The 22,495-nt window shown below is 39.7% G+C and overlaps 4 protein-coding genes across 5 annotated transcripts; 3 read left to right on the forward strand and 1 right to left on the reverse strand.

The window, feature by feature from the left end:
• Positions 1-147: 147 nt before the first annotated feature.
• LOC124321172 (transmembrane protein 39A-like) lies at positions 148-2,191 on the forward strand. 2 transcript variants are annotated; one of them, XM_046784078.1, is made up of 8 exons: positions 148-548; positions 621-892; positions 960-1,073; positions 1,168-1,219; positions 1,279-1,365; positions 1,432-1,619; positions 1,688-1,808; positions 1,897-2,191. In XM_046784078.1, exons 1-8 carry the CDS (start codon positions 255-257, stop codon positions 2,119-2,121), a joined length of 1,353 nt encoding a protein of 450 aa, XP_046640034.1. In that variant the 5' UTR covers positions 148-254; the 3' UTR covers positions 2,122-2,191. The 2 variants fall into 2 exon arrangements, with proteins under 2 accessions (XP_046640034.1, XP_046640033.1); XM_046784077.1 differs by having other exon boundaries at positions 149-548; positions 1,685-1,808.
• On the reverse strand, positions 2,142-5,753 carry LOC124321170 (polyphosphoinositide phosphatase-like). Its single transcript, XM_046784076.1, has 12 exons — positions 5,599-5,753; positions 5,311-5,527; positions 5,012-5,219; positions 4,600-4,945; positions 4,339-4,534; positions 4,086-4,284; positions 3,704-4,007; positions 3,403-3,628; positions 3,218-3,341; positions 2,938-3,144; positions 2,717-2,878; positions 2,142-2,653 (listed from the first exon to the last, which is right to left on the reverse strand). The coding sequence occupies exons 1-12, from the start codon at positions 5,668-5,670 to the stop codon at positions 2,203-2,205; spliced, it is 2,712 nt and encodes a 903-aa protein (XP_046640032.1). The 5' UTR covers positions 5,671-5,753; the 3' UTR covers positions 2,142-2,202.
• A 25-nt stretch (positions 5,754-5,778) lies between these two features.
• Positions 5,779-6,837, forward strand: LOC124321173 (RNA-binding protein 8A-like). The gene is made up of 5 exons (XM_046784079.1): positions 5,779-5,923; positions 6,077-6,217; positions 6,279-6,415; positions 6,480-6,604; positions 6,667-6,837. Exons 1-5 carry the CDS (start codon positions 5,863-5,865, stop codon positions 6,692-6,694), a joined length of 492 nt encoding a protein of 163 aa, XP_046640035.1. The 5' UTR covers positions 5,779-5,862; the 3' UTR covers positions 6,695-6,837.
• Positions 6,838-7,378: 541 nt separating this feature from the next.
• LOC124320757 (acetylcholine receptor subunit alpha-like) lies at positions 7,379-10,557 on the forward strand. The gene is made up of 13 exons (XM_046783646.1): positions 7,379-7,572; positions 7,674-7,868; positions 7,938-8,180; positions 8,236-8,444; positions 8,538-8,582; positions 8,659-8,768; positions 8,873-8,988; positions 9,083-9,149; positions 9,225-9,273; positions 9,349-9,559; positions 9,709-9,861; positions 9,949-10,118; positions 10,185-10,557. The coding sequence occupies exons 1-13, from the start codon at positions 7,509-7,511 to the stop codon at positions 10,446-10,448; spliced, it is 1,896 nt and encodes a 631-aa protein (XP_046639602.1). The 5' UTR covers positions 7,379-7,508; the 3' UTR covers positions 10,449-10,557.
• Positions 10,558-22,495: the final 11,938 nt, after the last annotated feature.

A 22,495-nucleotide genomic window follows, 5' to 3' on the forward strand; every position in this document is an offset into this window, starting at 1 on the left:
CAATTTTATTTTTGATCCTTATACGCCAGTCAAATAGGATTTAAAAAAAAAAAAAAAAAAAAAAAAAACAGTCACTCACTGAGTCACTGTCAGTCTGTCACTGGGCGCTACTAGTGAGCGATTTCAGAAACTACAAATCAACGTCTGCACTGTTGTGACTTGTGAGTTGTCTTGCAGAGCAGTAGACAGACGACTAGACATCTCAATGTCACTTATTTGATTCGATCACAGGTGTGATCACTTATGAAATTATAATGAAAAACATCCGTAAACCAATAGTGAACAATCGAAGCACAAATGGCTTAAACTCGAATTCGAACCACAAGTCTGCCATCTTTTCCGAAGGCATGAATTTAAACTATATGAGGACCTTCCAGTCAGATCCAAATTCCCCCAAACACATCTCTATTTCTTATGTGTCATCTGATCACAGTTTAGTTTATGAAAGTGTGGTATTGTTTTATTCTCTTTCTGCCTTTCTGTTACAAATTCTACACTTGTATAGAACAGTTTGGTGGCTCCCACAGTCGTATGAGAAAAACGCTCTGGTAAGTGAATGATGTGTTCTGTTGTGAAGAGTTTTATTTGAGACTAACATATTTTTGGCTATTCTTTTCTAGAAATTTTACTTGATCAATCCTTATGTTATTTGTTTTGTCTTGACTCTTGTCATACCAAGATGGTTGTGGACTTGCTGCAAAACCTTGATCATCAGTATTTTCCCACAATCATTGCAAGAGGGAATTAAACATTACTGCCAAATGATTCTTCTTGCAACACTTGCAACAGTTCACTTCTATTTTCTCTTTCTCATTGCCTCTGAAGATCCAAGTATAGATAAGACCTACATTAAAGGACATCCCATTTTCAGACTGTGTTGTTTAATTTATCCGTAACTAGTATTCAAATGTTTTTTTACATTTAAACATTTTTTTAAATTTCTAAATTTTTGTTTTTAGAACTCTTGTTATGGCCACAACTTACAGGAGTGAATTCAAAAATTTTCTAGAACTAGTCCCTAACCCAATTGGAACTAGTGATGTTTTGTTGCAATCCTCTCAACTCCAGCATAGGTACCCACTCAGTCATATTTTGAGTGTAATTTATATTCATATAATTTATAAAAATTATATACATTATTTGTATTAAAATCTAAATCAATTCAAGATGTTCCAATGACCCTGCCCTTGTGCGACAAGAAGTAGAAACATTAAGACAGGTATGATGAAACCTAGATTACAATTTTAAGTTTTGTTGTTGATCTCTTGATTATTACAGGACTTTAATTGCCGTTTAAGAAATGTCTTGTTTCACTCGCACGCTGTCGCTGTGACTTGTACGTTGCTACCGTGTTGTTTTGCACAGGTAACTCCTTTTTTTAAATTTTTTTATGTACAATGAAATGAAATATTTTAATCTAAATTCTTTTAGACTTTCGTCCATTTTGATATGTACGTGGCTATTCAGCACTTTGTCCTCGTGTGGGCAGGGAGTCTAACATTGAACGCGGTCCATGCTTTCCCCCCTAAATATTGCGACATTATGCATAGCTCTGCTAGGCATTTGGGTTACTGGGATCGCGTAGGGGCTAATACAGCGCAAACTGTTCAGTGTGTTGAGTATGTAATTTTCTGGAGTTCCAACAAAATCCATGTTAAAACTCTGATTATAACAAAACCTAAAGTAGGTGGTGCCCAAAAACAGTGTGGAAACAAGGATCGCTTGTTTCACATGACAATGTTATATATCGTTCCCGTAACGACCTAAATTCGGCTGAACCTGGCTCTACTCATCACAAGCGATTTTACGTAAGTTACAAATTTTGAATATCTATATATTTTTAACCCTAAAATAAAGCGAAAAAAAAATACAAATTATTTTATTATTATTGTTTAGGCTCTGTTCATCAATGCTGCACTGTTTCAAATTAGTCTTCTAGTTTTCCAGCTGGTGCTAGTCTTGTTGCAACTGATACTGCTCTTTAGAAGCAATGAATGGTATCAAATGATCTCTCTTTCTTTATTACAAGCTTCAGGTGGTTATGCATTGTTTAAGCTCATGCGAGACGCTGTCGTTGTATGGCGACTTTCTCTGGCAGAAGATATGCTAAAAAACGCTTGAAGAAGTTTCAGCCTGTAATATCTCTTTAATAAATTTTATTCAGTTCTAAATACATAATATGACTTTTGTACGACCCACACTTTAATACGTTTTTCCTGAAGTGTAACGCTTATAGAGATTTAAATCGTTAGGATTGATAGAGAGAGGACTTTTTCGCCCCTTAAAACAGTAATTGAAATAAACATCAAGAGAGGATTTGCCAACAAAAGGAGTAGTGACTTGAAGTGTGTTGTCTATGGTGAAAGCACTCTGCTGCACTAACATCAACCGTTTGTACGTTGTAGATGCTTTGCCGTTGGGCAAGTCTGACTGTACGCAGGAAGAAACGGCCATATTTGCATATTTGCGGTAAATTGCAATATCATTTCGATGGGGGGGTTGAATATCTGTACCATACACCTGTTTCATCGAGGGTAAGAGGTCGGTAAAAGTTATAGAGGGTTTGACGTTCTCTGGGCTTTTATCTGTTTTTTCTTCCGTTTTGGGATTAAACGGTTTCATTTCATCGTCGGACGAATCCTCCGATTCGGTACTGCAAAGGAAAATTATCTTATTTTAGTGCTACAAAATCAAATATCCGATATTATTCATGAACCTTGTTCCAGAGGCAGTGCTGCTCGTTGAACTTTGGCCAGTCAATGATGGATTTCTGAGAGCAAGTGCATTTTTAGAACTCAACTCTTCTCGCCTCTTACCAGGACGGACTCGTACAGCAAATGGAGAAAAATCCGTTCCACAATTATTTGGCATGAAATCCCTGGAAATTCAAATAAATATAATGCAACCGATTTCGAAACGAATTCTAGTTTAAGATACCTGACAGAATGTGATATGGTAACCCCGAAAAGATCCGAGACCACTGTGAATTCGAACGGCCGGTAAAACTCATAGTACCCATCGACCACCACTTCCAAAGGCGAAACAGGAACGATAGAAGAGCATGACTTTATCACTTCGTCAAATGGTAGTGGAAGGTAGCGAAGCATGTTAGCGTCCCACCATTGCGTATAACTCATCGCCATCCTGGCAACCGTAAAACACAAATAGAGTTAATTTTGTATACGTTAACATGAAATGATAATGAATGAAGACAGACTTTAAATTGAAGGGATTGCCTCGATGAAGATGCGCATCAGATTGTTGTTCCCATATTGGAATACGTGACTCTTGAGGATTAAACACTCCAAGGAAGAGATTGATTGCGTTTTGCTTGTCTGCGTCTGAAATTGCCAACACGTAAGTAAAAATGTAGAACCCACAGAACTGCAAAATAGCATTTACCCGAAAAAGTATTGGAATAATAACGGCTGAGCGACTGCATTATATCGTTGCCCTGAGATGTCCAAGGAGCGATGCGGCGATAGCTTTTGATGCGGTGGACCAACTGAGAGCCACCGTATTGCAACGCTAGCGTATCTCCATGATCCTCGTACAGTTCTTCCAGCATTCGTACGCAATCGGAATCGAATTCGACGTGGGGCGTAGACACAACACCCAAAGCATACAGCTACAAAAAATCAAATAATTAGTAAGTGAATAAAATGAAGGTTAATGCTGTCATGTAATCGCATCAATTTCGTACTTGATATGCAAGTGCACAACGGCCCAGCGCAAATTGAGCCGTGTTTGTACGATCAAGGCAGTCCACACAATTGACACGAGTAACTCCCACTTGTCTGCGATGTGTTTGTCTCCCATCATACAAACCAGAATTTTGCAGTTGCTGCAAGCAATCACGAAATTTGGATTCCATTTCCTCTTCGGGTTTTGACTGTGTGGGCCACAGGCGGTGAACGTGTAGAGGTGGAAACGAGCGAAAGATTCCAGTACGGCTAACAGCTATGGACGCAATGTCAGCCAATCGGCTCATCACATTAGCTTCTTTTCTGTTGACAATCGAGTACCGATTAAATAAGTTAAATCCATAAACGAAAAAATGAATAATAGAAAATGGAATTACTTACAATTTATTGAGGCGTGCCATGTCGAAGCCTATGTACTGTATTTGATGCATAGGAGGAAGAAACTGGTTGAGATAGGTTATGTCTTTTAAATATTCTTCCGTCAAAAGTCCTTCGTGACGTTTCTTTTCTCGTTTTTTAACGAGATTCAAAACGATGACAGGTGAACCATAGCGCCGAAGAAGTTGGTTGAAATGTTCAGCTAAAGAAAGGGAAGAGTTAGAAATGGAAGCTTAGCTGCTTAAATAATCTCTACCAGCAGTCTGAGAAAACGAGTCAGACAAATCAAGTAGAATTGGTGGCTTGGGAACCATTTTTGAAATATCTTGACTCCAATGAGTAGGAACGGATCCTCGCAGTTGGACATATGATGTGTAACGACCTTGGTCAAAACCGCTTACTGAGGCATCGTGGACCATTTGTTCCGTTTCCACTTCATTAGCTACATCTCCCTTTATATGAAATGAATACAGAATAAGTAATGAGATATTAAATAAATATACAATAATATTGGTACCTCGTAATTTGCACCCCGCTTTAAAAAGCGTGTTCCGGCAAATTTGTTGGAACGTCGAGCGATCAATGTCAAATAAAGAGATTTGCCAAACAAGCTAATGTTCGACTGACCCACGAAACCGTGAATAACAAAGAGAATCCAATCGGGATGAAACACATTTTCAACTGGTTTCAGGAGGAATGAATTCCACACGAACTTGTAGTTTGGATGGGCTTTCACTCCCAGCACGATATTGTTTCCACGTTCAGTTGTTTCTCCCTCCGATGGGACACCTTCGAACGTAGATCGGATCTCTTTGGGAGGTGAGAGGTTGTACTGTAGTGTATGTGATAGATCATAACTGTAACTGTATCAAAAACATGATGTTAAATACACAGTAAAGTATATTACAGTGAACATTTATAAATGTTACCTAAAATAGAAGTTTGAAGACAGATCCACACTTTGAAACAGTTTGACATATCTAGCTTCATCTGGGTGGTGGATTCTCACACTTTCATTTGGAATGTAAACCATTGTAGTATCTTCAATTTTATAAATAGTGTGATATCCTATGACAGCAATTCTTCTTCTTTTTGTTATGAGAACAATGTAATATCCCTCTAAAAACCTTACAAATCCTATTATAAAAAATAATACAAAATTTAACATCAATGTTGAAATGCAAAAGGGAGTAGATTTTATATTGTCATTTAAGTGAAAAAAAATTACCAACAATTCCAAAAGCAGAAACAGTTTTGGAAAATCCTAGATTGTTCCTTGGTCGGGGTCTGTTACCCATGTCTATCATACTTAGCAGATCTCTAATTTCTTGATGGGAATACTCCACATGATCATCAATGACAACTAAAGTTTTGGGTTCAGTTCTGTCAATTTTCAACACGCGGAATTTGGTTTGAGTATTGTTCGAACCCACTAAAAATATCCTCTGTAAAACATGACAGTTGAAATTAAAAAATAAATTGTATAGCTACAACAATGAAAAGAATGTTTACATACTGCTTTTGTTTCATACAGGGCCATTTTTTGTATACTACTTATGAACGGTGTAAACTTTTTTTGCGTTGACATTTTTTGTTAAATGATCAAGACACAGTATGACAGTAATAAGTATCTTGAACCTCCCAACTTGTTTATTTACTTTATTCCAGGGATCAGTTTGCCGTGTTTCTTCTAGATGGCGTTTCTAATCCATGGAATTTTTCTTTGGAATTTGGAAAGGTAACAACAGCGTGGCTTGACATAATTTACTTTCACCAAAAAATGGCGGACGTTTTAGATATTGAAAATCAAGATGAATTCGAATTTGATGAGGATGGCGACCGTAAGTTATTTTTATCGAATTATTTTCTGTTGCTCCAATAACTTTTTTCGCTGTTAGTTGTCCCCAATCATTATTCCTTCTACATCTAACCTTGCTTCAACCGTCTTTACCGGTATAGTACTATTGATGCAATTTGTGTTCCTGTTTTTGTAGAAGGAGTTGCAAAGTTGAAAGAAAAGGCCAAAAAACGTAAAGGACGTGGCTTTGGAGGTGGACATGAGGCGAGAGAAGAGATTAAAGGTTATGAAGCAGTTGATGCTGATGCTGCTGATGATGAACCTGGTCCACAACGATGTAAGACAAACTTTCAAACAATACCTTTAGTTCAAATTAAAATGGCATTTGTTTGTTGCAGCTGTCGAAGGATGGATTTTATTTGTTACAGGAGTTAATGAAGAAGCACAAGAAGAAGATATTCATGATAAATTTGCTGAGTTTGGAGAAATTAAAAATATTCATTTGAATTTGGACCGTAGGACTGGATTTCTCAAGGTATTTAAAAGTCACATAATAACCATCCTTTAAGCTTCTGTATAAATTGTTTGGTTTTTAACAGGGATATGCATTGGTTGAGTATGAAACATTCAAGGAGGCACAAGCTGCCCTGGAGAAGCTGAATGAATCTGAAATTTTGGGACAAAAAATTTCAGTTGATTGGTGTTTTGTCAAAGGACCTAAAAAGTAATTTATTTAATATAAATGTAAAATGTGTTATTATCAAATATTCATATTTCTTATTTCAGAAACAAACGAGAGAGGAGGAGACGATAGTCACTGCAAATGTAAATGCTCTTTTTTGCGTTCTTACATCAAGACGGAAAACGTCCCCTGATTTTCCTCTCGTCAACTTACACATTTTTTGTATTCTTGCGTTGCGCGAATCTTGGAAATAAAAGAAAAATCATTCACACTTAGTTTAAATCAGCGTAGTTTTTGTTTAAGTATGAAGTAGTGGCCCTGAATAGTTTCTTAGGTTATTTCGTTACAATTACTATGCTAAACAACTTTTGATTTATTTCGTGAAAAATTTCGATTTCCTTTAAGCTTTCAGCTTTGTTTTGAAAATAACATCCTCAAACCTGCTAACAACCTACCTGTACAAGTACGATTTCTTTACTGAGCAAGCGAAATAATGTAAGTTGAATTTTACTATTCTCTCATCCTTTTTTTGCAATGCTCGAATCATATATAGTCTTGGATTCAGATTCAAACTTGATCCAAATTCATGATAGATACAAAATGTTCATAAAACACGTTTAATGACGTTTATATAAATTTAATTAATTATTTGATACTTTATGAACTTCGCTGAATCTAATCCATATTGGGAAATAGTACAGCGCGCACCAGCACAGTGCCGTAGTACTCAGTTTACCACTTAAGCATCCGAAGTCCGATGTTTTTTAGCTGAATGGTGGCTTCCCGTTTGGGAATTGCGATAAGTGGGTGCAATCGGCCAAAGACGGAAGGGGCGTACCATTTCATTAGCGAGTCGACAATATATTTTATTAGTGATACATAGGCTTTGGCATTTTTTGTTTAGAAAAATTTTCATTTACAGTAACGACAGCAGACAGCGGACAACATGCTGCAGTGGTTTATCCTGTTAAATTTTTTAGTCGAGTTTGGTAGTAGCCAAATCCCACCAGGTAACTCTTTCATTTAATTGCTCGTCCAGTTGAACTTTTAGCTACACATTTCTCATGCACAGAAGAGTAACATAATTATGCAAATTTATTTAAATTTCAAGGATGTGATGTTACTACTACTACCGGATACCGCTACTCACAGTTCCACCATTTACACTCCAGTCCCGATGGAACAATGGAGTTACGTTTCCGTGTTATGGCCAAAAGTGATGCTCATATTGTACTTACAACGTCGCCACTGGTATTGAATCCCCTTTACGAGATTGTCATCGGGGCTTCTGGCAACAATTACACAGGTTTGAATTTGCTCTATTGTGCACAGATTCTTGTGTGTACTATATTTACAAATCATTTTTGTTGTAAAGATTTGCGACGGACCATGACAGGGCGTTCCGTTAGCGCGGTGAAAACGCCTTCATTACTTTCCGACTCTGAGTTTCGAGGATTTTGGGTTGTGGCACGTCAGGGGGAAATTGAAGTCGGACGAGAAGGTGAGACACTACCATATTTCCATTGGAAAGACGCCGATCCCTTGCCGGTTCATTACTATTCCCTTTCCAGCTGGACATCAACCGTAGCTAAATGGATACAAAACTGCGACTTCGGAGGTTGTTCTATCTTTTTGTATGATTAAAAGAAAAATAAGTAAATGTGTGTGTACAGGAAAGACGTCGTGGCTGACACCTTCCGATAACTCGTCTACCGAAGACAACGGAAGTCTAGGGCCTCAATCAGAAGAATCTTATTACAACGCTGAAGAGAAACTGAAAGCAAATTTGCTTGCAACCTACAACAAAGATGTCAGGCCCGCCACCGATCATCGTACTCCAGTCTCTGTCTTTCTAGGATTGAGTCTTGTCCACTTCGACCTTGTAAATCTTTGGATTAACTACTATTTCCTATGCAACCGAATAGCGGTCGTATTTTTTTTAGCGCATCTTGCTTATTTTAATTTGTTTGAACAGAATGAACTAACGTCAAGTTTCGACATCCATTCCACTTTTAAAATGGTAAAATAATTACTAATTAAGATTTATTTTAGATTTATTTTAATACGAATAAAATGTTCCTATACTTTGTCAATAGAGTTGGAGAGATGAACGTCTTAAATGGAATTCTTCTGCGTATGAAAACGTTACTCTCCTGCATTTCCCTAGCCATACAATTTGGCAGCCTGACTTGAAATTGTTTAACGGGTAGGCTACTGTACGCTTACATATAGCACACTGTGCGCCAAAGACATTTCTATCCTATTTAAATATATAACTGTTTGTTTGTTTTTAAAACCAACAACTTTTAGTGTCGTCGCTTCAGATATTATTCATTTCGGTGAAGGGACGTCAAATTTGGTGTTTCCTGATGGCGCAATCATGTTGGCTCCCCCACCCATTTCGTTATCTACAATGTGTCCTCTTGGTATGCAATAATTTATTTTCAGAAGACGATGGTCGTTGTTGATAATAATGCGTTATTTTTCATTTCAAACAAAAAATTACGAACAAAAATTCAGATCTCCGCATGTGGCCATGGGATACGCAGAAGTGCACTTTTATAATCGGATCGTGGACTCACAGCGGGTTAGAATGTTTCTTTTTTATTCCATCAAAATTTGCGATTTCTTTTTAACTATTTTTTTTTTTTTACATTTTCAGTTTGGGAATAGACCTGAAACTCTCTAATATTTACGGCGATACTGAATTGGTTAGAGTAGTTTTATCTGAAGCAATAATTAAAAATCAAAATTTGTTATAATTGCATGTTTTCTTTCTACATTAGATACCAGAGAACGCCTTGTATACGCACAACCTTTATGTTACAAATTTACAATGGGAGTTAAAAGAATTCAACGCCAGCATACATAAATTTAATGATTGTCCTGAGAATGATGGTAGCTGTTCTAATTATCTCTATCCAGAGGCACATTTCAGTTTCATCGTTCGACGAAAATCACCGCTATACATAGCTACGGTTACTGTGCCAGCTCTAAGTAAACATATCATTTCTACCTAGAAACATTAGAATTTTAGTTTTCCGTAACACTTGATTAGTTTTAAAAATTTTATTATAATCAGATTAGATTGTGCAAGAGGTTGTGAATAGAAGTCTAATTGATTTTTATGTTAATCGTATCTATAGTGCTTACTGTGCTGACGCTGGTTACCTTCGCTTTGCCTCCTAATTCTCTGGAGAAGGTGTTAATAGGTTTGGTTAACTTGCTGGTTCTCAGTATTTTTTTGATCTACTTAAGCAGCTTGCTTCCACCCATGGGCGATCACATGCCTCTCGTCGGTTAGTTCTCGTTTCAATGTTTTTCAAACAACTGGAAAAGTTGGTTTTCACTGTGTAATCTTGAAATTAATTTTTTTGAATCTTTAGTATCCTACTTATCGAAAACATTGGTGATGGTGGTACTGTCACTGGTTCTTGCAGTAGTCACAATTACTATGACCAGAACGCCCCGAATGTATGGACCTCCTTACTGGATTAAAAATATTCTTACGGGGGTCACAGGAAAAATATTGGGATTGCAGCAGATAATTACTTTGGTATGAATTCTTCATAAGTTATTCAAAATTAGGTTGATTTTAATTCATTTCTTTTCAAATGAACAGGTGAACCGCGTTAACGGCGATAGAACATCGCGTCAACAACAGAGCACGGACGATTACACTTTGCATGTCGATGCAGGAGATCACGATGTCAACTTGGTCAATACGTCAACAGATCAACGGATACAAGCTCCTGTTTTCCGAGGAGCGGTAGAGGCCATGAATCCAGCGGAACTCGAGTGGCTTCTGCTCGCTTACGGACTAGATCGATTGGCATTTATAATATATTTCTTTACTTTTATGATTCTGATGGCAATGTGTTTTTGAAAACTCAGTGATGTTCGCGTCGTACGACGATGAATCTTGTGCAGACAGATTTGTCTTTTCATCGTCATAATATTGGTTGAGACATAAGCAAAATACACGTCGATAAAATTGCCAAAGAGACAGTTGTTTAGGTTTTTGCAATTTTTTGGATCACGCGCCTGGAGGCTGCTTGATTTGCTCGCTAGATGGCCTTTTGGCTTTTATCGTAGAATTTTTTAATTGAGCACCCCACTACCTGACATGACTACGGCGTTTGCTGTGGTAAATTCATGTGCTAATGTGTCATGCAAAATCACGGAGCGACGAGTGCAATGTGATTTCGAGTAAGCTATTCAGCCATGAAAAACCCAACAGAATCTTTCAAACGCGTGCACATATTTTACTTATTTTTAAGTCACCTTTGATGCATCTATATCTATCGTACATCTAGACGAATAAAAATCAATTCACTTCACTGACCTGGTCTCCCCGCAAGAGAAAAGATAAAAAAAGGCAATTCGCGACATTGAAGTTGTTGATGCGTGCCAAGTTTAAAACTCTGTTGACGGAATCGCGGTAGACCGGCGAATAGTATTAGAAGGTAGGCTACTTGGCGTGCCCGAGCAAATGTATTGAATAACCCCAGTCGTCTTCCCTCCCGTGTATAGCTAGCTGCCTGCGATCGTGACACGAACATGAGTGATCGATGTGGCCATGCACTGCTGTGACGAGTTCGTCATTTCAATGTTCCAACATTTGATTCTTTTTGTCTAAGATTCCACCCCGATGACGGCAGCGGATCAACTGCGAAAACATTAACTGTGATGCGGCTTTGTTCACATCGTTGTTACATACGAGAACCCACGCATATAGGCATATAGCGCTATGGAGCCGCATTATATGAAATTAAAGTCAAAATGTAAGAGTTGGAAAATGATTTATTGGTTATGGAACAGACGTTTCAATTTTTAGCCTGTTTAAATATTTGACAGAAAAATGTGTTTGTTATAGTAGAACCGTGCTTTTGATATTCCATAATTATTGGCTTCCAGTAGTATCTAGTTTTCATAGTTTGATAGCTAGAGTCCGGTCGAACGATTATTGCCAATATTGATGCTGGTGGCTAAAGTGTTATCTGTCTCTATTCAATCATCCTTCGTTGAAAACATGGTACACGGTATGGGGGGGATTCTTCAGGACTGTTTCCCTGCCATCTAAAATGTGAAATGTGTACTCGCGACTCCAGCACAGCACGTACTACTACCGTCTATAGCCGTAATAGTCATCGAGTGAATTGGCGGAACGAAAGGAAACAGTGCGTGATGGAAAAAGGGAAGTGTCGACACATAGACACGGGGTGTCCTTAACGGCGCTCTGTGAGAGATCTAGACGGATCGGATGGATGTATAGGTACTACCTATATATCGACTTCTCATATAGATATACAGCCAAAGTCTATGTTACGTGGACAACTGCTGGGTATTATATCTAAGGAAATTAAACAGTACACATAACATCTATCCGGTCTAAATAATAACGATAAACCAAGCCGAGTGTATATTTTTTGGACACACCATACCAGCATATAATAATAACTCGCGGCTAACACGTATATGTATGCGCTTGTCTATACTCTATAGCGCAGCGGCCAATCATCGTCGTCGTCGTCGTGATGAGAGGTCATCATCATAACCGGCAATCAAGTCAACGAGTCTAGTCTTTTCCGCCCTTGCCTTGATGACAGCCCCGACAAACACATCCCTCGCTCGCTTTTCGTGGTGGGGACTCGGTCTCGGTCGTCTATAGCTCTCTTATATATTCTCTCTAGCTATATAATACTGATTGGGACTTAACGACGACGACAACTCACCATGCAGCGGTTGATGTATATTCACTTGGCGCTCCCCTCATGTACTTTTGGCGATTAATCAGCAAAACCTATATGAAAGAGTTGGCGTTTGAAGACTCGGAGATGACAACTAGGCTATAGGATGGCCTCAATATCCTTTCCACTTCGGGTGGGGAATCCATCCATTCTCTCAGCGACAGCCGAATTTGTCTAGTACATTTTCAAATAGGACAACATTTCATTTGAATAGAGCGCTCATTATATTATGTGGATTTCTAAATTTTGGAATGAAATTACAGTATAGACAATCAGTCTATGTTCAAATAAATTGGGTGACAACAGTAGTTTCAATAATTCGACGACTAAATAAATCCAGCCAAAGAATTTGTTATATAGGTTACATAATATTTTGTTAGCGCTAGTCGGTCGGTCGAGCGCGGTCCAGCCAATTCTTCTGCCCATATGCGTTATACGGGTAGGTCGTCCAAAGTGTCTAATTCAATAATGATACGACGACGAGGATTATATGATTTTTTTTTTTTTTTTTTTTTCCGGCAACGGTTCAACAGCATGTCAGCTGCTGCTCCGCTTCATCTAACACTCTCTCTCTCCGCCAGCAGACCGCCGTAGAGATATAGCCTCCTACACGCAGGATGGATAAATAAATAAAAATATTAGCAAACGGCTGCTGGCTGGCTGTATGTAGTATAGGGGGGGGGGGGGGGGGGGGGACGATGGTTGATGCTGCTGCTGGCATTCGACCGTTAGACGATCGGGAGAGGTTGATGTGATGTAGTATGAGCAATAATGGTCCCCGTGCCTTTTTATATCTCTAATACGGAGCGACGCTTGTAGCCTATAGTTCGGATGCTTTCGACTGGATATATAGATGGCAGACTATATAGCATCTAGCCTTCACGGACGGCCGAATCGCACAAATAACAAAATAATAATAATAATAATAATAGTAACAATAATAATAAAAGACGGGCGGGGGGACGACCGGGAAACAAATCGAAAGAGCAAAAAAAAAAAAAACGAAAAGGAAAGAAAAAGTCCATTCGAGAAAGAGAGTTGCTTCTCCTTCTTGTGCCAGATAAGTACTCGCCATCATATAATATATATATCCTCGCCGTCTCCTTATATTTCGACTTTCCATAGTTTGCTCTTTATATATTGTTCAGATGGCCTTTCATCAGCTTTTCCAGTAAATCACGACAACAGCGAACGTAGTCGGAACGAAAATAGAGAAATTCCTGACTAAGCCCAAAACCTGACATATTCTTATGATTGCTGTAATACTATGTATAGAACATATATATGGGCTATATACAAAATGCTAAGAGTGGGACTGGTCCCGCCCAGTATGTTTACATTACATCCATATAATACCGTGTCGCAGCATATAAACTTATACATATTACGAACGGACGAAAATGAATAGCATAATGTGAAGAAAGCAAAAAGCAAAAGATGAAAGTGCGAAAAAGTTGGGCATATGCGAAAAACCCTTTTCATCTCGCTATTTCATTGCTGTTGGTACTTTCAGTCAAATGCACTATATCATATTCTCTTGATGTGTACAATACTATATATACTATTCGATGTACCGCAGAAGTCTGTGTGCGCTTCACGTGTCCCAATATCTATAGGAGTTTTATTTTTTCGGATCCTCTTCTATTCGCTAAAGTCTCTAACAAGGTCTCAGTGTCGCTTGTATATCAAGCGACGATCCATAACTTTGGGTTTTGGACTGTGTGTGCTGCCGCCGTCGCCTCGGTCGATTTCTTTCTTTCGAGAAACTTGGTCATCCGTGTTTCAATCATTTTCAGTTCAATTTCTCTTGTCAAATATGTCAAATAAATTCCAGTCAAAAACTCTCTCTCTCTCTCCCGCTCTCTCTCTCTCGCTCCGTAAAAAAGGAAAGGCTGCTGTATAGATACGTACGTATATATATCTAAGGCAATAATGCTGAAACTTCAAGAGGTTTCCGAGAAATTGAGGCTGTTGTCGCTAAGAAGTCGGGAGGCAGCCAGGAAAAAAAGAGACAGAGAAAGAAGAAGAATGGATTCAGAAGCTTTGACTCTATATAACATGTTGGCGTTCATCTCTTTTCATTGGAGCAAAATAAAATAAAATAAAATACAGAAAAGAAGAAGAAGAAGAAGCGACGGCAGGAGCAGAAGCGGCAGCTCCAATACTACTCTTCTCTTGCTATTTCTATATAGCTAGCGGCTAGCGTCTATGCTACTACTACTAGTAACGTATATATGTTGTCTAGTGGATGGCCAAACGAATTCTCTCGGCCATCTCGCGTCGTTTGGAACTCGAGCGAGAACAAACGAGCGCAAAACTCGTTTTCGTGTGTACGGCCCAACCCATCAAATAAAAAGCCCTTTTGCCCGTATTAAAGGCTTGAGATATATAGTCGCCCGGCCCCAAAGAATAACGGAGGAGGTATAAAGACCCTTTGCTTGCTTATATATATAGGAGCGAGAGCATTTATTATATAGCGTGATAGTGCTAGACCATGTTTGGAGACTTTGCGAGCAGCAGCCAGCAGACTCGTCGTTGCCTATCTCTTCTCTCAAATAATAAAAGACCGCAGTCAGCTGATGCCCGGCGACCACGCGGCACAAGTTCTTCTCCGCTGCTGTGCCGCCGTCGCTCGATCCACCATCGGCGTCACATGCGGTTATACGACTCAGCAATCTCTTGCGTCACCTAATACCGCGGGACTATGGGCCCGGCCAGAAGAAGAGAAAAGATATTAGACAAATGAGTTATGAAACTCTAAGAGTATTTACTCAGATAGGATAGAGGACCTTTGCCGGGTTTTATTTTTTTATTATTTGTACGAGAGAGAGAGTTGTGGCTGCGCACTTGGTATAGATGCGATGGCGCGGGGAAACGAGACGATTATATTGTAAAATCATTGGATAAATACCAATTCATTCGGAATAGCAATCAGATAACAGATATCATAGCGGCGAATTTTTGATATTTCGAATTTCCCGCCCAATGTAAAAGCTGCTTCGTCAAACCACGGCCGATCAGCCGCTCTTGTTTCACCGGGGATAACAATATATTGAGGAATATTACTAGGCTCTAGTAGATATTGCTAACGAACATTGACCCCTTACGTAACGTTTTTTGTAAAACACCATCATTACAAGTATAGGTCTAATTGACAGGCACTGGTAATAGGATCTGTGGCCTATCCTTCACAACTTAAATTACAGCTGGTATTCATTTCATTAACGGATTAATTTTTTTGTTAGTCATGGAATAACATCTGATTGTGCTCTCATCAGTATTATTTTTCATGAAAAGAAAGATCAGGTAGGAAAGTGATCGAACATCACTTTCCAACCCTCTTAAGAGGCTTCTACCTGAAATTTCGGGAAGTCAAAGCGACTTGATAGAAATAGAGACGTTTCAGTGTTGTTATATAAATTAATAGAAAACTACCCTGAATATGTGTTATCACGATTGGCTATTCTGTATAGCGTGGGAAGAGCGCTTGAATTAGGTACAATATCGAAATAAAATGAGACTGAACGTTATCTGGTGGAAATAGCAACGCATTCACAATGAAAGTGGAATGCTCATTATAAACATTCACGAATTATAGGGGTGTTCGTCATCTATTTTAACATTTGTTTCCATCATCTGCCAGAGGAGCCTTAGGCATTGCGCCTGGCTTTGTCTGGGGTGAGCTTTTGCATGGGGAGGCTACAGATACGAGGAGCTATATAACCATCTTCAATTACAAAACAGCAATCAACTTGACATGGTGGCTAAACCCCCCTCGTGAAAAAGAAAAAGAAGAAAAAAAGTAGATCCCGTACCATCAGCTGCTGTTGCAACACGCAAAATCTGCGACAACGATTTTGGTGTGGATTTTTTCGAGGAACTAAGACGAGCATGCCATTTCCGCTACAGCGTTCAGTTGCAAGTAGGGGGGGAGGGGTAGCAGGAACCAAACAAAAAAAGTAGTGAAATTAATAATAACGAAGCATAGCGCAAACAAGAGAGAAAGAGAGAGAGAGAGCGAGTACACATACAAGAGCCAGCCAGAGGAGCTCTATAGTAGCGCTGCGCGATTCAGCATAATAGAAGGAGAGACGACCGCCAGCTGTGATTAACTTTTGCATGAACTGCTCCTGCTGTGCTGCTTAGACTCTTGGACGAGAGAATGCGGGAGTAGGGAGCCAGCAGCAGCTAGTCGCAAGAAGAACGATGGAAACACACACACACACAAAAAAGGCAAATCACCGACTTGTCTTGTATAAGAGTTGTGTGTCTGTGTATAGCTATCTGCTGCTCCTGCTGCTGGGGACGGAGAATATAATTTATATTCTGAGAGAAGAGAAGGAATTTACACACATGAACAGAAAGGAGGAGCTTCTGTGTATATGGAACATTGTCGTCGTACATAAGTTTCTCGACTGTGGCCCCGCAGAGAAATGGAAGAAGGAGAGAGACGAGGCTTCTCTTACCCAGCAGCAGCTTCGATCCTTACATATTTGACGGGGAAAGCGCCGAGCAGCAGCAGCAGCACGACGGTGATGCTGATGGCATCCGGGCCGGGGGTATATATCTATACACAATATGGGTGGGGTGGGGTGGCTGGGAGAGTAAAGGGTTGGCCATATAAGGAGGAAAAAAGGAGCTAGAGAATAACCGTCTATCTCATATGCGAGAATGCGAGGACCGACGACGACACAATGCTTTTCGATGAGATGTTTGCCAACGATTGGTTGGCACCGTTCCAGCACAGTCCGTTGATTCTCTTTTTTCTTCTTCTTCTTTTCCAACCCGACGACGACGACAGGGATATTTCAGCGGCCAGGAGAATCAAAGGGCAAAAGGAAATCTATATAACAACACAATCTTCCACAGCATGGTATATATAATAAGAAATATTTAGAGAGATATCTCTCCTGTATTTACGTGGTACGTATATATATAGGCTTAAGACTGTATGCTATCGACAACCCCTTCAACCTTTCCTCCCCCACACTTTCCTTCCTTTTGTATAGCATCAATGGTGGAGTAAAGGACAGACTTATACGTAATAAAAAGAAAAACGCCCTTTTTGCTGATTCTTTCCTATGCAGATTTGAGAGGCAACTGCTGTGTACATCCTCTTCTCTTTTTTTTAGAATTTACGATTGGCCTCAACCAAAAAGAAAAGAAAATGATGCGCGTGCACTGCGCTGCTGGAAATGTGTATAAAGCTTATAGAGTCTATATTTTGTTCCATATTCTATATCTAAGCCATTTTTTTTTTTGTCCCGGACGAATTGTATGTAGTAGCTATTTAGTCTTCTTTATTTATTCAGGATATTTAGCGTTTCCCATATTTATAGGTAGGGACCAATAACCGTCGTCCATCACGCTCGTTGCGTACCTCACGAACTTACGGCCGTTAATGCCACCCAGCACTTTCTCTCTCTCTGCTCTCCGTTCTTCTGATGGTAAATGTGTGCGCATTTGGTGCCACCTCTCTTTGTGCTAGCTGTGTCTGGTTATAGTGCTAATATCATAGACATGCATACACAAGAGAGACACGGGGAAGAGTATAGACACACCTCGATCAATAATGCCCTGCCACCCGAATCATCCCGGCAAAACTAAATATCAGCGAACATGCCTGTCCTGCCTCCGTTGAACACAACAGGCCACCGTTGCATAGAGTGCACACACAACATGTATCCCGCGCTCTATTTTCTAATATCTATACATGCGCGTTTGACATATGAGCAGACTGTATAGATAGATATTATGACTTGAACCTTTTAAAAATCATCCTCCTGCCTATATCTAGGAAGGCCAAGATAATATAATACACCGTTGCAAGGATCTCGTTCTCTATAGCTTCATGGATAACATTTCATGGAGGAGAGATTCATAATTAGTATAGAGAGAGAGAGACGGGCGGATGGAGGCGACATGCCAGAACAGCAATCATCATCAGGATATGGGATATGCTGCCTGTGTGGGTCGGTTGCTCCTGGTTTCCCCCTCGCAGCAGCAGCATTGTCACAGATTTATATTATATAGACGTTTTTCTCTCTAAAAACACAGGGGGGGGGGTCTAGAGCTGATCTCTTTCATCTTTCGTCTCTCATCTCTCTCTCTCTTCTCTGCGCCGATGATATAATGTGCCGACCCATCACGTTTAGAGAGAAACGCCACAGCACATCAGAATCGATTGGCACATAGCAGCAGCCATATATATAGCATCAGGCGACAACAGGATCCCTTATTTCCCTCTCGATTCTGCTCTCTATATATCTATTAGCGGCGGACCGAGGATCTAACGCGAGCTGCAGCCAGCAGACGACCGGGCTGTTTGTAGTGTGTAGAAGATGGGGGCACACAAAAAATAGGCGGTCATCATAAGGTTGGGCGGGGCCTTGCATGAAAATAATTGCGTGGAAGTTTTTTGGGACTTTTTTCATTCATTCGCTGATAGCGTCTGTAAGACATACGTAAGACTCGGAGCTGCTGTATAATATTATATGGAAATATACCTAAAAGCTATAGAGCAGCAGCAGCTATGAAAATCTTTTTTTAGAAAAAGAAAATGGAGTTATATGGAGTAGAATCAATCCTCTATCGCTCTCCACTCTACTTTGGCTGCTGTGCGAATCGTCTGATGGGTGGGGGAGAGAATAAGAGCGCGGGGGATCGAGAGAGCGGATCGATCGATTGAAAAACGAGCGAACGAAACGAGCCAAGCGAAGGCAAAAGAAAAAGGCGAGAGATGCAAGCCAATAGCATCAGCCAGAGCTATATACAGTTCTCTCTCTCACAGCACAGACTAGCTAGCAGACTCGATAGATATGAAAACGAAAGAACAAGTTACAAAAGAGAGCGAGACATGGCGAATAAGAGCGAGAAACAGCGAGCGGCAGATCGATTACATAGCCAATGGTTTGGCTAGATCAGTCTCTAGGCCGTTACACTGAACAATATATATCGAGACTCTGCTACGTAGGCTATATAGACTCTCTCTTTCTCTATTATGAAATGTCTATCCCATCTCGATGTAATATTTATACATCGACATCTATATAGACCGTATTTATCGCAATAGGGAACCTATTTCGCCGTCTCCCCGTTTTCTTTCTTCCACCCGAGAGTATATACTATATCTGAATATACGGACCGCGAAAATATTGTTTTCTTTTCTATAGATATTATTTTTTTTTTTCGTTCATCTCATCTTTCTTGGCCTTCGATATTCATTTACAGAAAATGACAAGCATAGCCCGCGCCTATAGTAGTATTTCTATTGGCTGCGTATCCATATAGCTTTGATTTCAGCAGGTTGAAAGGGGGCGAACATTGTGTATTATTGGGAGACATGATTTCTCTTTATATAGCTATATACTATGTAGTTATTATATACTATACATTTAGTTGTTTCGATCTTGACATGTGCGTATAAGTTTGGCCACAATAACATCATTTTTCGTTCTCATTAGTTATTCAAGCGCACTAGGAATACAAATATACCTATCCGGAAGAGTAGGAAAAAAAACATTGAATTATATACCTTTATCTCACATTTCCATTTTTGAGCATATCTTTACGAACGGCCGGGGCCAGCGATCGAGTCTTTTGAATTGAGCAGCATCCTTGGCAGCATCCCACGCAGCATTATGGAGCATCCGGGAGCATCTCGTTATTTATGGTGATGAGTTTTCTTTTCTCTTTTTTTTCTTTTTCTTTTTCCATACATTGATAATATGGACATATCTTGTCTGCCTGTCTTTTTCTTCCTATCCGGCGCAGGGATTCCCACCAATGGAACCGATGGAGCCCGTCCCTTTTTTCAGCACTTCAAAAAAAGAAAAAGAAATAAAATCTACCGTGCATAGTATTTCTATATAATAGTTGCGCACCCTCGGCCGAGATGGAGAAACAACTTTAGCGCTTTTAAGTTAGTTCTTCAAAAACTCAGAAAAAAGGGGAAAAAGAAAAATAAAATTTGTTAAACATCTTTTTTTCTATTCCAAGACGGCGGGGGAGACCCGGGAGGTTAATTACGATTTGAACGGCTGACGGGTTTTTTGCCGAGCACGGCAAATAATTGAAAAAGCGTCGTCAACCATTGAAATTCAATCATTCCCCCCCAAAAAGAAAAAAATACGAATATAAATAGAAAAGAAGAATTTGTTTTAAAATAAATGATTGAGAGAAGATGCTGTTCTATATATTTTACCAAAATTAATTCCCAAATCAATATCACCACGTCTATAGATTACACATGCACGGAAGAGAGAGAGAGAAAGAGAGCAGGGCTTGTGTATTTAAATGAAAAAAAAATGGCATCTCAGATGAATATATAAGGCCCATAAAGAAATGTGTTTATTACGCACAGTGTTGATCAAGTTCCCATTTAAAACTATATAAGACTATATCGCTAACAGTCCCGTAGCGCGCGCTCTTATATGAGACGATGGGCGGCTACGAAAAAATCAGAGGCCATAAAGAAACAAAAACAAATAAAAAGGGAACACAAAAGGTGATATAGTTTCCCGCTGTGCTCCGCAGAGACTTGAAATTCAATGTTCATAACAATGCCACAGCAGCGTCGCTCTTCTATACATATATAGGCCTATACGCGATAATGAAATGGGGTCGTCATACGTAATACATATCTATATTTATACGCCTGCTTTCACAGCTTCACATAATAATAGGATGGTTATGTAATAGCCCAGACAAAACCAGGCGCAATGCCTAAGGCTCTTATAGCAGGCGAAAAGTTAAATTGACTGCTATAAGCAAGACGATGGAAAAAAAATGTTAAAATAGATGTCGAACACCCCTATAGTTCGCGAATGTTTTTAATGAGCATTCCACTTTAATGTCGAATGCATTGCTATTTCTAACACATAACATGCTGTCTCATATTATTACGATATTGCACCAATTTCAAGCGCTCCTCCCACGCAATACAGAACATTTAATCATATTTCAACATATCCAGGGCAGTTTTCCTTAAATTTTAATAGTGAAGCTGAAATGACTCCGTTTCTCTAATGGCTCGTATTAGGATTGTCATTGAGAGGACCACAAACCATGCAATGAATTACGAACATTATTGGAGTGTGATCAGATCAGTTCCATGACCTAAATCAAAATTAATCCTTTAATGAATCTATTACCAACTGTAACTTAAGTTGTGAAGTATAAACCATAGACCCTATTACTAGTGCCTGTCCATTGGACCTATAGTTATAGTGATAGTAATTTACAAAAAACGTTATGCAAGGGGTCAATGTTCGTTAGCAATTTTCACGAGTTAACTACTAGAGCCTAGTAATATTCCTCAATGTATTGTTATCCCCGGTGAAACACTAGCGGCTGACCGGCCGTTGTTTCGAAGCAGCTTTTAGATTGGGCGGGAAGTTTGCCGCTATGATATCTCCGAATGAATGGGTAATGGGTATTTATCCAATGATTTTAATTTTACAATACGATCATCTCCCCGCGCCATCGCATCTATTACAAGTGCACAGCCGCAACTCTCTCTCTCTCTCTCTCGTGAAAATAATTAAAAAAAGCAAACCCGGCAAAGGTCCTCCTTTTCCTGTCTTTGTAAATAATCTGAGAGTTTCATTACTCATTTGTCTAATATCTTTTCTCTTCTTCTGGCCGGGCCCATACTAGTCCCGCGGTATAAGGTGACGCAAGAGATTGCCGAGTCGTATAACCGCATGTGACGCCGTAGGTTACTAATAGGTTTTCCGCATAATGCTGTATGTGTCCTATCCTATATACCTACTGGCATAGCCAGTAGTCTTATAGAACACGCCTCAAAGAGCTGTTCAAACAGCTAAAGAGCCACTCGGGGTTGGTGTGTGTGCGTATTATCAGAGTCAGACGTGTATTATTATACAAAGAGCGCAGTCACTCAACTCGGCTGTGCTGTTTGTGTGCTGTGCTGTGTTACGTGAATAAACCGGCCATCACCGTGCCACCGCGCGCTGCCTTTTATGCCATTTATATAGCAGCTCTGGGCTGCGCTGTAGCTACTATATAGTACTGCTATATAGCTGGCCGATGTTGTATATAGAAAGGAAGGTGTTGTTTCCAAGTGACTCGGGGGAGAGAGAGCTAGCCGAAGCGACGGCGGGGCCTTTATTTGACGTTGAATGCGGAATTGTCAGGGATTTAGACGTCGCTTATAGACATG

Source organism: Daphnia pulicaria, chromosome 1 (assembly GCF_021234035.1).
Source record: "Daphnia pulicaria isolate SC F1-1A chromosome 1, SC_F0-13Bv2, whole genome shotgun sequence".
In the NCBI taxonomy this organism is placed as follows: Eukaryota; Metazoa; Arthropoda; class Branchiopoda; order Diplostraca; family Daphniidae; genus Daphnia; species Daphnia pulicaria.